Genomic DNA, 14,013 nt, shown 5'->3' on the forward strand with positions numbered 1-14,013 from the left:
CCAGCAGTGGGAATAAGTTTCATTACACTAGAAGTCTTTCAGAAAGCGCTGTAACTAGGTTTAAGGATATGATTCCTTCTTTATGTTCTCTAATGCCATATACCAACACAGTGCAGAGTAGCTACCTAAACTCTGTAAGGGAGATAGAGTATCTCGTCAATAGTTTTACATCCTCATTGAAGACAACTTTGGATGCTGTAGCTCCTCTGAAAAAGAGAGCTTTAAATCAGAAGTGTCTGACTCCATGGTATAACTCACAAACTCGTAGCTTAAAGCAGATAACCCGTAAGTTGGAGAGGAAATGGCGTCTCACTAATTTAGAAGATCTTCACTTAGCCTGGAAAAAGAGTCTGTTGCTCTATAAAAAAGCCCTCCGTAAAGCTAGGACATCTTTCTACTCATCACTAATTGAAGAAAATAAGAACAACCCCAGGTTTCTTTTCAGCACTGTAGACAGGCTGACAAAGAGTCAGAGCTCTATTGAGCTGAGTATTCCATTAACTTTAACTAGTAATGACTTCATGACTTTCTTTGCTAACAAAATTTTAACTATTAGAGAAAAAATTACTCATAACCATCCCAAAGACGTATCGTTATCTTTGGCTGCTTTCAGTGATGCCGGTATTTGGTTAGACTCTTTCTCTCCGATTGTTCTGAGTTATTTTCATTAGTTACTTCATCCAAACCATCAACATGTTTGTTAGACCCCATTCCTACCAGGCTGCTCAAGGAAGCCCTACCATTATTTAATGCTTCGATCTTAAATATGATCAATCTATCTTTGTTAGTTGGCTATGTACCACAGGCTTTTAAGGTGGCAGTAATTAAACCATTACTTAAAAAGCCATCACTTGACCCAGCTATCTTAGCTAATTATAGGCCAATCTCCAACCTTCCTTTTCTCTCAAAATTCTTGAAAGGGTAGTTGTAAAACAGCTAACTGATCATCTGCAGAGGAATGGTCTATTTGAAGAGTTTCAGTCAGGTTTTAGAATTCATCATAGTACAGAAACAGCATTAGTGAAGGTTACAAATGATCTTCTTATGGCCTCGGACAGTGGACTCATCTCTGTGCTTGTTCTGTTAGACCTCAGTGCTGCTTTTGATACTGTTGACCATAAAATTTTATTACAGAGATTAGAGCATGCCATAGGTATTAAAGGCACTGCGCTGCGGTGGTTTGAATCATATTTGTCTAATAGATTACAATTTGTTCATGTAAATGGGGAATCTTCTTCACAGACTAAAGTTAATTATGGAGTTCCACAAGGTTCTGTGCTAGGACCAATTTTATTCACTTTATACATGCTTCCCTTAGGCAGTATTATTAGACGGTATTGCTTAAATTTTCATTGTTACGCAGATGATACCCAGCTTATCTATCCATTAAGCCAGAGGACACACACCAATTAGCTAAACTGCAGGATTGTCTTACAGACATAAAGACATGGATGACCTCTAATTTCCTGCTTTTAAACTCAGATAAAACTGAAGTTATTGTACTTGGCCCCACAAATCTTAGAAACATGGTGTCTAACCAGATCCTTACTCTGGATGGCATTACCCTGACCTCTAGTAATACTGTGAGAAATCTTGGAGTCATTTTTGATCAGGATATGTCATTCAAAGCGCATATTAAACAAATATGTAGGACTGCTTTTTTGCATTTACGCAATATCTCTAAAATCAGAAAAGTCTTGTCTCAGAGTGATGCTGAAAAACTAATTCATGCATTTATTTCCTCTAGGCTGGACTATTGTAATTCATTATTATCAGGTGTCCTAAAAGTTCCCTAAAAAGCCTTCAGTTAATTCAAATGCTGCAGCTAGAGTACTGACGGGGACTAGAAGGAGAGAGCATATCTCACCCATATTGGCCTCTCTTCACTGGCTTCCTGTTAATTCTAGAATAGAATTTAAAATTCTTCTTCTTACTTATAAGGTTTTGAATAATCAGGTCCCATCTTATCTTAGGGACCTCGTAGTACCATATCACCCCAATAGAGCGCTTCGCTCTCAGACTGCAGGCTTACTTGTAGTTCCTAGGGTTTGTAAGAGTAGAATGGGAGGCAGAGCCTTCAGCTTTCAGGCTCCTCTCCTGTGGAACCAGCTCCCAATTCAGATCAGGGAGACAGACACCCTCTCTACTTTTAAGATTAGGCTTAAACTTTCCTTTTTGCTAAAGCTTATAGTTAGGGCGGGATCAGGTGACCCTGAACCATCCCTTAGTTATGCTGCTATAGACGTAGACTGCTGGGGGGTTCCCATGATGCACTTTCTCTTTTTGCTCTGTATGCACCACTCTGCATTTAATCATTAGTGATCGATCTCTGCTCCCTCCACAGCATGTCTTTTCCTGGTTCTCTCCCTCAGCCCCAACCAGTCCCAGCAGAAGACTGCCCCTCCCTGAGCCTGGTTCTGCTGGAGGTTTCTTCCTGTTAAAAGGGAGTTTTTCCTTCCCACTGTAGCCAAGTGCTTGCTCACAGGGGGTCATTTTGACCGTTGGGGTTTTACATAATTATTGTATGGCCTTGCCTTACAATATAAAGCGCCTTGGGGCAACTATTTGTTGTGATTTGGCGCTATATAAAAAAAAATTGATTGATTAATGAATTCTGCTGTGCTGACCTTTTGACCCATTCTCCTCCCAGAGGGCAGTGGATCGGTGAGGTGTCTGCGGCGGTGCCGATTGACGGTGCAGCAATCAGGTGATCAGTGCTTCCATCTCCACACACAGTAACGTCTTTGTTCTCTGAGCACACAGAGCTCCTACTCCTGGAAACAAGGAGCTTCCGTCTACAAACTTCTGATCAAGGCTCCTGAACAAGCACATGCCCAGTAAACCAACTGTCAGATAGCTGGTACTTAGAGAGAAGAAATAATGTGATTGGTTGAGCCACCTTTCAGTTTGCTGTCATAGTTTAAGTGACATGGTTCGAAGATCTGTTTGTATCATTGCCAGAAGTGTTGGACTCTCTCCAAATGCTACGACTGGCCTTCCTTGAGGTGACTTTGTTGTTGCTCCAACACTGAAGCACGCTTCAGTCTGTGGCAGTAAGGAGCTTAGCCCTTTAAGACTGTCTGCTGCAGATTTACTCTGCCTGACCTTTACTGATACGGTAAGGCCCAGCTTCAGGACGGGTGAGATCATTACAAGTGCAACCTTCATCTTACCGGCACTCATCAAACAAACCATATGCTGTTAACACTCAGGACTGCGCCTCCATCAGGCATAAAAGTCGTGTCAAATTAACGTGAATCCTCTTGAACCCCCGAGCAAAACAGGAGCAGACAAATGTGGAAGATGAACTCAAGAACATTCAAACAATACAGTTAAGAACCAACTTTTATTACTCACAAATAAAACTATTTTATACCACGTCAAAGCCGGAATTAAACAAAAATCAAATCAAACCGATGCACAAAGCAGGCAGTGTACCGGACCACGTCAGGCTGCAGATCAGCTGGACAGAGCTCAGCTGGGTTCAGTCTACCACAGACTTTTACCTGCTGATGTCTGATCACAGCCAGCGGAGACCACGTTGACTTAAAGCAGCGACGGCCGCGAGGATTTATGACTGGAAATAGGCCTGGTCTGTGCTGAGCTACCATAAAGAAAACAGGGTTCACTGAGTTCTTACCGCATGGAGGATTAAATGTGATTTTTCAATATTTTTAAAACATTTTGAAATGACATTGAACAGATAAGGGCACTTAAACTCACTGATTTTAAGAATCCATTTGTTAAATAAATGTAACTGTCAAACCCACTATTTTGCATATCTGAGACCAAAGTAACCTTCCAGGGGTGAGTTAATTATGGCACATTACCGAAATTAACTTGGTGACACTTGAAACATTTTGTGATGTAATTCATCGTAGCACACTCTCTATCAGAGTTTTAATGACGTCACTTATCTTTTGAGTTTTTGCAGAATTAAAAATGCAGAATGAACTGAAAACGGTTTCCGGAAGGAGGGACATCCTGACAAACCCTTGTCAAAGTAAATCCAGTTAAAGAGAATGTCAATTATGAAACAGAGATGAAACACAGAATGCACTGAAAAGTGAAACTCCCCTGTCAGTTGTTCATTGCAGCACTTGAATGCCTCACTGCACCTGGAAACATTTTCAGATATCGCCACACTTTCTTCCCCAATATAGCAATAAATGAATTTTAATAAGTTTGCCACAAAAAAAATGAAACTAATGAAATAATGGAAGGTTGCAAATATGTCTTAAATTCAATGTTTGTCACCTAAAAATGACAACTTTAAATATCTGATTTAATTATCTGATCTGAAATATACAGTGGACCTTTTAACACTTTTAAATGGCATTTTCATTTTTTACATAAAGACTGTTTTATAGTGTAGCTGTAATGTAGCTGGGCTCGCAAAAGGTCGCTGCTTAAAGTTTCTGCAATCTGACGCAAAAAGACATAACTGCAGGTCGGACAAACGATGCATTTTACACACACACACACACACACACACACACACACACACACACACACACACACACACACACATATAACTGCAGCGAGCAAAAGCAACAACATAACCTGCATCTGCAAAAAGTGGAAAAAAAAAAAAAACTGTCTGCATTATAATGAACATACAAAAATACTTTCCAAAAACTCAGCCAAACAAATATTGATATGTTTTACACTCTGACATCTTTTGCTGAAGAAACTGTAACTGTGTCACAGGATCAAATTAAAGCGAGGTACTTTCAGGGAGGGGGGGGGAACCTTTCTGAATGAACTCGGCGTGATGAGAAGCGGAGCCTTAGCTATAAGAAAAGTAATGTTTGTTTTTGGTTGATAAATGAGAAATTAACCAGCATTTACCATGTATCTATTTTTTTTTCTTCACTAAATGGAGGTATTTCTGTACGCAATTCAACACTTCCCTAAAAGCTGAGCGTTCTCTGAGAGCGTATCTCAGGTTTTCATTATAGCAAACGATCCTCTAGCGTGTTATATACTGTTACTGCAGCCGCTACTGGCTGGTAGTCGTCATGTTCACACCAAGATGGAGCCACAGAACCATATAAATACACACTCAGCAATACTCATGTGCCTCTTGGCTGCTGGAAATTCATAAATTCTCTTGCCAATTATGAAAAAGGCTTAGAATAAATTACACACAAAGGTCACCAACAGCAGTGTGACGATGGTGACGGCTGGTGTTTAAAAATTATTAATAGTAGCCAGATGAAATAGACAAATGATAGAAAAACATTTCAGGCTTATTAATTACAGTCTTTTTTTTTTTTACAGGTCTTTTGTTGTTGAAATATTGCTTTTGAAATCCTAGAATGTAAACATTATGACTATGTGAAACGTCAGCTGTCATTTAGCATGTTTAAGACAATACGATCCATCAGTGCAAACAGTCTCGAGATCCAAAGTAATGAAAAATAATTCTCTGAAAATCACTTCTTCAACACGTGCTGCTTTCCTATTGGATAATGCCACAGAAGAGTCCCACAGGATGAAAGGCCGAACTTTTAATATCTTATAATATATATATATATATATATATATATATATATATATATATATATATATATAGTTTCTCTTCTTGTCAAAAACTGTACGCAAGAATCTCCAAATGAAATGTTTGTATGTTTGTCGATTGTGAAAATTAAAGCTCGTATTTGTCAGCAGTATATGTCAAAATGATTGAGAGATTGGGAGATTTGATATATCTCAGGAGCTTCTCCGCTGTTAACCTCAGCTGCATCGAAGATCTAAATTTCTTGGCTGTACATCATAACAGGGATAGGGAAGTGTAGGATGAGCTGCTGCCACCACAAACTGGACTTGGACAAGCGGCAGAAGAAATGAAATGAACATCATAAATGAGGCTCAGTGTGTTGAGTTTAGTTTGCCTTGAACACTTATGTTGGATAATTATGTTTAAAAAAAAAAAAAAAAAAAATTGTGGCCACGTGGAAAAGTGCACCTGCATGTCAGAAAACAATGAGACGGTTGCAGGGTGACGCACATCTGATGATGAGTGACTGATAAAAAGAAAATCATAGGAAGAAATAAGTACAAATACATATACAGTGAGGAAACTAAGTATTTGAACACCCTGTGGTTTGCAAGTTCTCCCACTTAGAAATCATGGAGGGGTCTGAAATTTTCATCTTACGTGCATGTCCACTGTGAGAGACATAATTAAAAAAAAAAATGCAGAAATCACAATGTATGATTTTTTAATAATTTATTTGTATGTTACTGCTGCAAATACGTATTTGAACACCTACCAACCAGCAAGAATTCTGGCTCTCACAGACCTGTTAATTTTTCTTTAAGAAGCCCCTCTTATCTGCACTCTTTACCTGTATTAATTGCACCTGTTTGAACTTGTTACCTCTATAAAAGACACCTGTTCACACACTCAATCAATCACACTCCAACCTGTCACAATAGCCAAGACCAAGAGCTGTTTAAGGACACCAGGGACAAAACTGTAGACCTGCACAAGGCTGGGATGGACTACAGCACAACAAGGCAAGCAGCTTGGTAGAAGACAACACTGTTATGATTATTTATTAGAAAGTGGAAGAAACAAGATGACTGTCAATCTCCCTCGGTCTGGGATTCCATGCAAGATCTCACTTTGTGGGGTAAGGATGAGTCTGAGAAAACTCAGAACTACACAGGAGGACCTGGTCAATGACCTGAAGAGAGCTGGGACCACAGTCACAAAGATTACATTAGTAACACATGATGCTGTCATGGTTTAAAATCCTGCAGGGCAGCAAGGTCCCCCTGCTCAAGTCAGCACATGTTCAGGCCTGTTTGAAGTTCACCAGTGACCACCTGGATGATCCAGAGGAGGCATGGGAGAAGGTCATGTGGTCAGATGAGACCAGAATAGAACTTTTTGGAATCAACTCCACTTACCATGTTTAGAGGATGAGAACAACCCTAAGAAAACCATCCCAACCGTGAAGCATGGGGGTGGAAACATCATACTCTGGGGGTGCTCTTCTGCAAAGGGGACAGGGCGACTGCACCATACTGAAGGGAGGATGGATGGAGTCATGTATTCTGAGATATTGGCAAACAACCTCCTTCCCTCAGTAAGAGCACTGAAGATGGGTCATGGCTGGGTCTTCCAGCATGACAATGACCTCAAACACAGCCAGGGAAACTAAGGAGGGGCTCTGTAAGAAGCATTTCAAGGTCCTGGAGTGGCCTGGCCAGTCTCCAGACCTCAACTCAATAGAAAATCTTTGGAGGGAGCTGAAACTCCAAACCTGAAAGATCTAGAGAAGATCTGTATGGAGGAGTGGACCAAAATCCCTGTTGCAGTGTGTGAAAATCTGGTGAAAAACTACAGGAAACGTTTGACCTCTGTAATTGCAAACAAAGACTACTGTACCAAATATTAACACTGATTTTCACAGGTGTTCAAATACTTATTTGCAGCAGTAACATACAAATAAATTATTAAAAAAAATATATCATACATTGTGATTTCTGGATTTTTTATTTTTTTTTTAGATTATGTCTCACAGTTGACATGCACCTAAGATGAAAATTTCAGACCCCTCCATGATTTCTAAGTGGGAGAACTTGCAAAATTGCAGGGTGTTCAAATAATTATTTTCCTCACTGTATCTCTGTTTAGTTTTGAGTTCTTGAGGGTCTGAGAGCAAGTTTGTTAAAAAGACAATATGGTGGAACAGGTCAACTAGTCACAGAGTTCTTATTTTTGCGCGGGTTTCAGAAGAGCTTTGTGCTACAGCGCCTCCCAAAGTTTCGTCGTTTAAGTTCAACCTTCATGCATGGTCATCAGAACTACACCTGGTTAGACCCACGCGCTGCCCAATAAAACAAACCACATTCATGTGACGGAAAACCCTGCCATCAGTATTTGTTCAACTTGTTTTTCTGATGGAAACTGATTTATTTTTAATACTGAATAATAATTCCGACATTTCTTTTAACATAAATGTGTCAGGAAGTTTGTTGACTTCTCAGCATTTGAGATCTTTTTTTTCCCCTGCTGGTCCCAGTGCTGCTTATATACCTGAATTGCTTGCACACACGCACGTACGCACGCACGCACACACACACGCACACAATACTCTGGGACTCCAGTCACACAGGTTCTTCCACTCTTCATGGCTAGGTCCACAATATCCACAATAACTTACTCTTCTTAATGACCTTCAATAAATATTCGGCTTCCCGCTGCGGTCGGCCAGCAGACTCAGCTTTTGTTCTCATTTCCCTGAGTGGTTAATCACTACAACGGCTGAAGACGGTGCTCAGTCAATGCGGTTACCACAGATCGTGAAACGGTCTATTTCCAGCAGGTCTTTTTTGGGAGTCCTGTGCTTGAGCTCAGAGGGCTCCCCCTCCCCTCCTCTTCCTCCTCCCTGTCTTCTTTCAACTGCAAGGGTACAGGTTGCTCGGGCTCAGGCGGTGGAGTCGGTGGGCGATTAGGTGGAACAGCGGAGGAGAGTTCAGTAGCTGAACCTGGGACCAACTCAGTCCTGGGAGCTGGCTGGGTGGTGACATAGGGGGAGGAGAAGGTGGGCGAGGATGACGTATTGCGAGGAGTCGTAGGGAGCCGCTCCATTCTGGATTCACCTGTGAAAAGTTGACAAAAATTTAACTCTGAGAACAACTTCGAAAACTTAGTTCAGTAAACTGTGTTCCTCTGTCTGGATTGTTTTGTCAAACTTGTCTTGAGCAGAGAACATCCTAGTTCCAAATCATCTTCCGACACCCTCAAAATTAAGCCCAGACAGACAATAAAACAGTCACAATAATGGATCATAATAAAAAAGAAAAAAAAAACATATCAGTAATGATGATGACTTTTGGGTATTTTTACTTGTTTTGAATAACAGCCTGTTACAGAACAGAAATAAATGTGACAACAGCCAACCAGCAATCAACAAAAGCTTTCACGACTAAAACCACCATCAAGTTCACTGGACCTACTGTCCTCACCTTTCATAATAAGAGACCTAGATGTACGCTGCTGCTACAGCAGGGTGTGCACATTGACTCAACATTTCTCTAAGAAGCATCTCTTTCATTCCCTCGCCCCTCCAGCTACACACCTGTGCAGTCTCTGTTACCGAGAGGAAAACAGACATGACAAGGAGAAAAACCCGTTTATGTGGAAGCTGCAACCTGATTGGCAGTTACAATGGGTGCATCATATGCACCAGACCTCAGAGACGTCCTGCTTACCAGAGTGATGCTCAGTGTAGAACGCCAGACCGATCACCACCTCGTGCACTGCAGACTCAACCTCTACTCCAAACCCAAGCTGAAAAGAGGTGGCGCTCCCAGAACAAAACTCCAAGTCGTTAACCATAAGCCAGCCAAAGTGAGAGCTGACCTCCAAGCGAATCTCCAGATGAGACTGGAAGAACCTGGTTGTTCCACCAACCCCTGCCCAGAGACGCTTTGACCCACCTGAAAACCATCACTCTGCAAACCTCTGAAGAAGTACTAGGGCTCTCCACAAAGAGTAGGAATGGGTTTGACAAAAATGACCAGGAGATCCAAGAACTGCTGGCAAAGACGAGAACCTCCCACCAGTGTCACCTTACGCAGCCATCTAATTCTGTTAAAAAAAAGCAGCCCTCCGTTTTGCATGCAGCAACCTCCAGCACAAGCTTCAAGTCATTCAGAATGAGTGGTGGACTAACCTAGCAGAGAAAACTCGCTTTGCACCGACTACAGAGGTTTTTATGAAGCCTTGACGGCAGTGTATGGCCCTGTGCCCTTTGTGCAGTGCAGACGGCTAGGCACTCTTCACTGACAAGGCGTCCATCTTGAGCTGCTGAGCAGAGCATTTCCAGTCACTCTTCAGCATCGATGGTACTGTCCATGATGCAACAATTTAACAGATCCCACAGCTACCAATGAAAATGGCACTGGATGAGGCTCCAACCATTGAAGAGACTGTCAATGCCATAGAGCAACTAAAGAGTGGCAAGGCCGTAGGCGTTGATGGGATTCTGCCAGAGATTTGGAAGCACAGGGGACCAGTACTACACTTCAAGCTTCACCAACTCTGTATGCTGCTGGGAACAAGGAAAACTACCACAGGACCTCAACAATGCAGTCATCACCACCCTGTATAAGAGTAAAAGGGAAAAATCAGACTGTTCCAACCACCAAGGGATAACCCCATTTTACACTGCAGGTAAAATCCTTGCAAGAGTTCTCCTGAACAGCTTGGCAACCTGCTATTGCTGAGGAACACCTTAAAGAGAGCATCTGGGGTGTCTCCCAAAGTTCCTCAGTATGGTCACCTAGCTACATGAAGATCAATGTGGCCAAGTCAGACACGGCAACAGCCTCTCAGTCTTTTCCAATCAACAGCGGGGTGAAGCAGGGTTGCGTTCTTGCTCCGATGCGCTTCACCATCTTCTGCAGCATGGTGCACCAGCAGGCCACAGTAGATCTAGATGTGGGACACCTACCATCAACACTTTCAACTCAGAGCATTTCCACCAGCACTGTCTTCACACAATCTTCAATATCGACTGGAGTGACTTCATAAGCAACATTTAAGTCCTCAAACAGGCGTAGGTCACCAGTATTGAGGCTATGCTGTTAAAGACACAGCTACGTGGGGAGGGCACATCTCCAGGATAGAGGATCACCATTTGCCCAAGACCTTTCTCTGTGGAGAACTGCCCACTGGCCAACGTGACAGAGGGGCACCAAAGACTCAAGAAATCTCTTACAGCCTGTCACATCAACCTTCATCAGTGGTCAGCCCTGGCTGCCAACTGAGAGATGTGGCGACACACTGTTCATCACTCGGTCTCCTCCGAGACCTTCTACAGAGCTTCCCTTGAGGAGAAACGAAGCAGGTGGAAGAACCCTGTTGCTACAGCACCAGACCCAGATCAGACTTCCCCTGCAACCGCTGTGACAAAGTCTGCTTGTCCTGCACTAGCCTCACCACCTACAAGCAAGCCTGCATTAGAAGTGGACAACACCCTTCCTAATCTTCACATGTGAAGCCAAGCCAAGAGAGCGATCATATGCGGCATGCATCAGAAACAGACTTGGTGCACACTGGAAGTGAAGAGTTACATGCACTACTGATGATCTGTGAAAAGAAAAAAAAAAAAAAAAAGACTGGCTGGTTGCAGTAATGTGCGCTGGCCTAAGGGAGTGCACTACAGAACTCCATCACTGCAGGAAATTACTCGTTAACTTCGAGTTTATCCCATCAAAAAGACTGGTCTCTGGATACTGCGGGAGCAAAAAAAATTAGACGGTATTAAGTAGCAGTAGCAGGGGGCAGGCAATAATGGTGGCGACACCAACTACCAGCACACAATGCCCTACTGTGGATTAAAAAAAAAAACATGATAGTCTTTTTTGCCATATTGTCAGCTAGCTACACACTATCTCAGGCTTTTTTTTTTTTTTTAAGTCAAATGCTACAGACTCCCATCAACAGTCTCATTAGAGGACTGGTCAGCTGTGCAGAAGCATATGGAGGATGGGTGTCATGTTTTTCTGTTATTTCAGCCTTGTGTTGAAACCTGACAATTATTTCTGTGGGTTGTAACAAGTCAGCAAAAATGGCAAGAAAATGTCAACCTTGACGAACTGTACTCTCACAGGGCAGCGGACTGCTGTCTGTTGCAACCTACAGGGTGAAGGCAGACTGATGTGCTGTCTGACTGCAGAGATGTTACAGAACAGGGAGCTGCTTTAGGGTTGTTGTTGCTGCCGTCAGGTGGTGATTCAACCTGCCCAATCCACGTCAGACAACCTACACCCACCTCTGTGCTCAGACTCAGTGCAGCATGGAGGAGGAATAATGAAACACAGCCAGAAAAGAAAACTGACATAAGCGGGAGAACACAGAGCAGTACAGCCGGTTACTTTCAAGATCCACCGCGCTAATGTTAAGAGAAATACTGCATGAGTCCGAGTGTGCAGACTGTAGTTACAACACATTACAAAAATCAACCAAACATAATAATTAATCAAAGAAGTGAGGGAAGCAGCACTGAATATTACTAAGGCTGTCCAGAAAGATAAGCACCCAGCCCCAGGCTAACCAACCTCTAATTCCTACCATAGAGCTGAAGTAGAACCGTACTATAAAGACAGATACTGTGCACGTACTGTGTTTGAATGAGGCAGAAAAAAAAAAAGATTTTCAAGATATGACAGCAGGCAGAAACACTGCAGGCCCGTAGGTTTTTTTATGGCATCATTTGCAGTTGTGCATGAATAATTCAGTGTTGTTTTGGTCAGTCGTTCCCGGTCAACAGATAAACGAGTACACCAACAAGTGTTTATTTTAGGCCCAAAATACTTACACAGTGACCTTGAAATAATTACCCAAATCAGTGAGTGGATGGACCATTTTTACTGATGCTGTGTTTTCGATCTTGCTCAAACCTAGGCTGGGCGACTGATTGAATTTTAATTTCATTATGATTTTGGCTTTTAATGAAAATAAAGCATTTGAGATAGTTACTGTTTTGCCTGAAGCTGCTTTGCAATGATGCTTTGCTTTTCTATGCATGATCATTTAAGGAAGCAATCTCTGGGGTGTGTGTGCATGTGTGTGTGTGTGTGTGTGAGCAAGATGCAGATGGCCACTGTTCACAGCTAGCTTCTGTTAGGCTAGCACTAGGTGCTGTGGTTCTGACCATTTCTGTATATTTTCAGCATTTCATTACAAATATCTGAGATCAAAAAAAGTCACAAACAAATCGTCGAGAAAAGGTGGACGAATGAGCTTTTGACTTTTCGTATAGCTTGGGAATCAAGAGCGCAAAAGGAATGAAAGTGGAACAAAATGAAACCAAAGCTAACATTGATCTCGATGCTTTAAACGAAATGCCCCTGGAGCCACTGCTGGAGCAGTGTGTGTCTGCATCCTGCTCTGCGTTCCAGGACTCAGCGCTGAGATGGAGCTCTGTAGAGCCAGAGTCATGGAGAAGCTGGAGGGAGGAGCATGCGATCCGATCCACTGTGGAGATCTGTGCACACGTCGTTAGATCCACCTGCTCTGGTTCCTCATCCAGAACAAAAGAGGGATCATCTCCTTCATCATCAGAATCCTCACTGTCTGGTTGAGACTCTGATGATGCACTGTGCTCCGTCTTGCTCCAACTGAAAAGAAAAACTGAAGCGCTTGCTCAACATTCATAAGACGCCTCATTTTTACAAAACAAAAACACCACCACACTAAACACACACGCTAAATACTCCATCAAAATAATACACACTGCAAACATGCCAAATATTTCTCAAATCTCTCAAATACCAAAACTCTAATCGCTGTCTGCACACCACACTTTTTCGTGTGTCACTGCATTTGTAGATTTGCTTGCAGCTGCATATGTTTGCTTTTGATGTATTCGTTCAGTCGCGTGTAGCCCTTGCCGCACTCCTGCCTTTTTTTCTCATTGTAGAAATGCGCTCAATTCTCAAAACGGTAAATCAAGCAGCACTCAGGTTTGAAGATGTACAGTGGGACACACTGCTGTATATCTGATCACAAAGTTCAGAGTCCTTCTGTGTCCCCCCCAAAAAAGTAGAAAATATTGGCATTTAAAGTCACAAGCAAACTTAAAACTTCCTGTCTCTTGTTTCAGAGAGTGAGACAGAAGGACGGGGTGAGAGAGACAGAGAACTGTCTCTCTCTCTCTGCTTTTTTTCCAATTTTGTGCAGCAACTCTCTCCTCAGGTGCGCGCAGTGCTGGAACAAAACCACGATCACGGATTGCCATGCGCTGGCAGAGGAGGCTGACAAATTCTTCCTGGCAGGCCAGCACCAAGGCATAACAGCAGCCGCACACACAGCGGCAGAAGCCCCACACCACACACCAGCACCCCCAATGGAGGAGCTGCATCTCTCCTCCACAGCAGCGCTCACAAACCGGCTTCTGTACTGTGTGAAAACATTCAGCTAGTCGAACGAAGTCGAACTAAACGCTAACGTTCCAAACCTAAGTAAATAATAAAAAAAACTTCAAG

The 14,013-nt window shown here is 42.6% G+C and overlaps 1 protein-coding gene across 2 annotated transcripts in view; it reads right to left on the minus strand.

Annotated features, from left to right (window-relative positions):
• Positions 1 to 8,024: 8,024 nt before the first annotated feature.
• Positions 8,025 to 14,013, minus strand: part of tapt1a (transmembrane anterior posterior transformation 1a) — a 46,417-nt gene continuing 40,428 nt past the window's right edge. For both annotated transcript variants that reach the window (XM_034182052.1, XM_034182053.1), the window contains one exon: positions 8,025 to 8,619. In XM_034182052.1, coding sequence (XP_034037943.1) covers positions 8,330 to 8,619 — 290 coding nt within the window. In that variant the 3' untranslated portion in view covers positions 8,025 to 8,329. The remainder of the gene's footprint in view (positions 8,620 to 14,013) is intronic.

Source organism: Thalassophryne amazonica, chromosome 11, assembly GCF_902500255.1.
Source record: "Thalassophryne amazonica chromosome 11, fThaAma1.1, whole genome shotgun sequence".
Classification (NCBI taxonomy): domain Eukaryota; kingdom Metazoa; phylum Chordata; class Actinopteri; order Batrachoidiformes; family Batrachoididae; genus Thalassophryne; species Thalassophryne amazonica.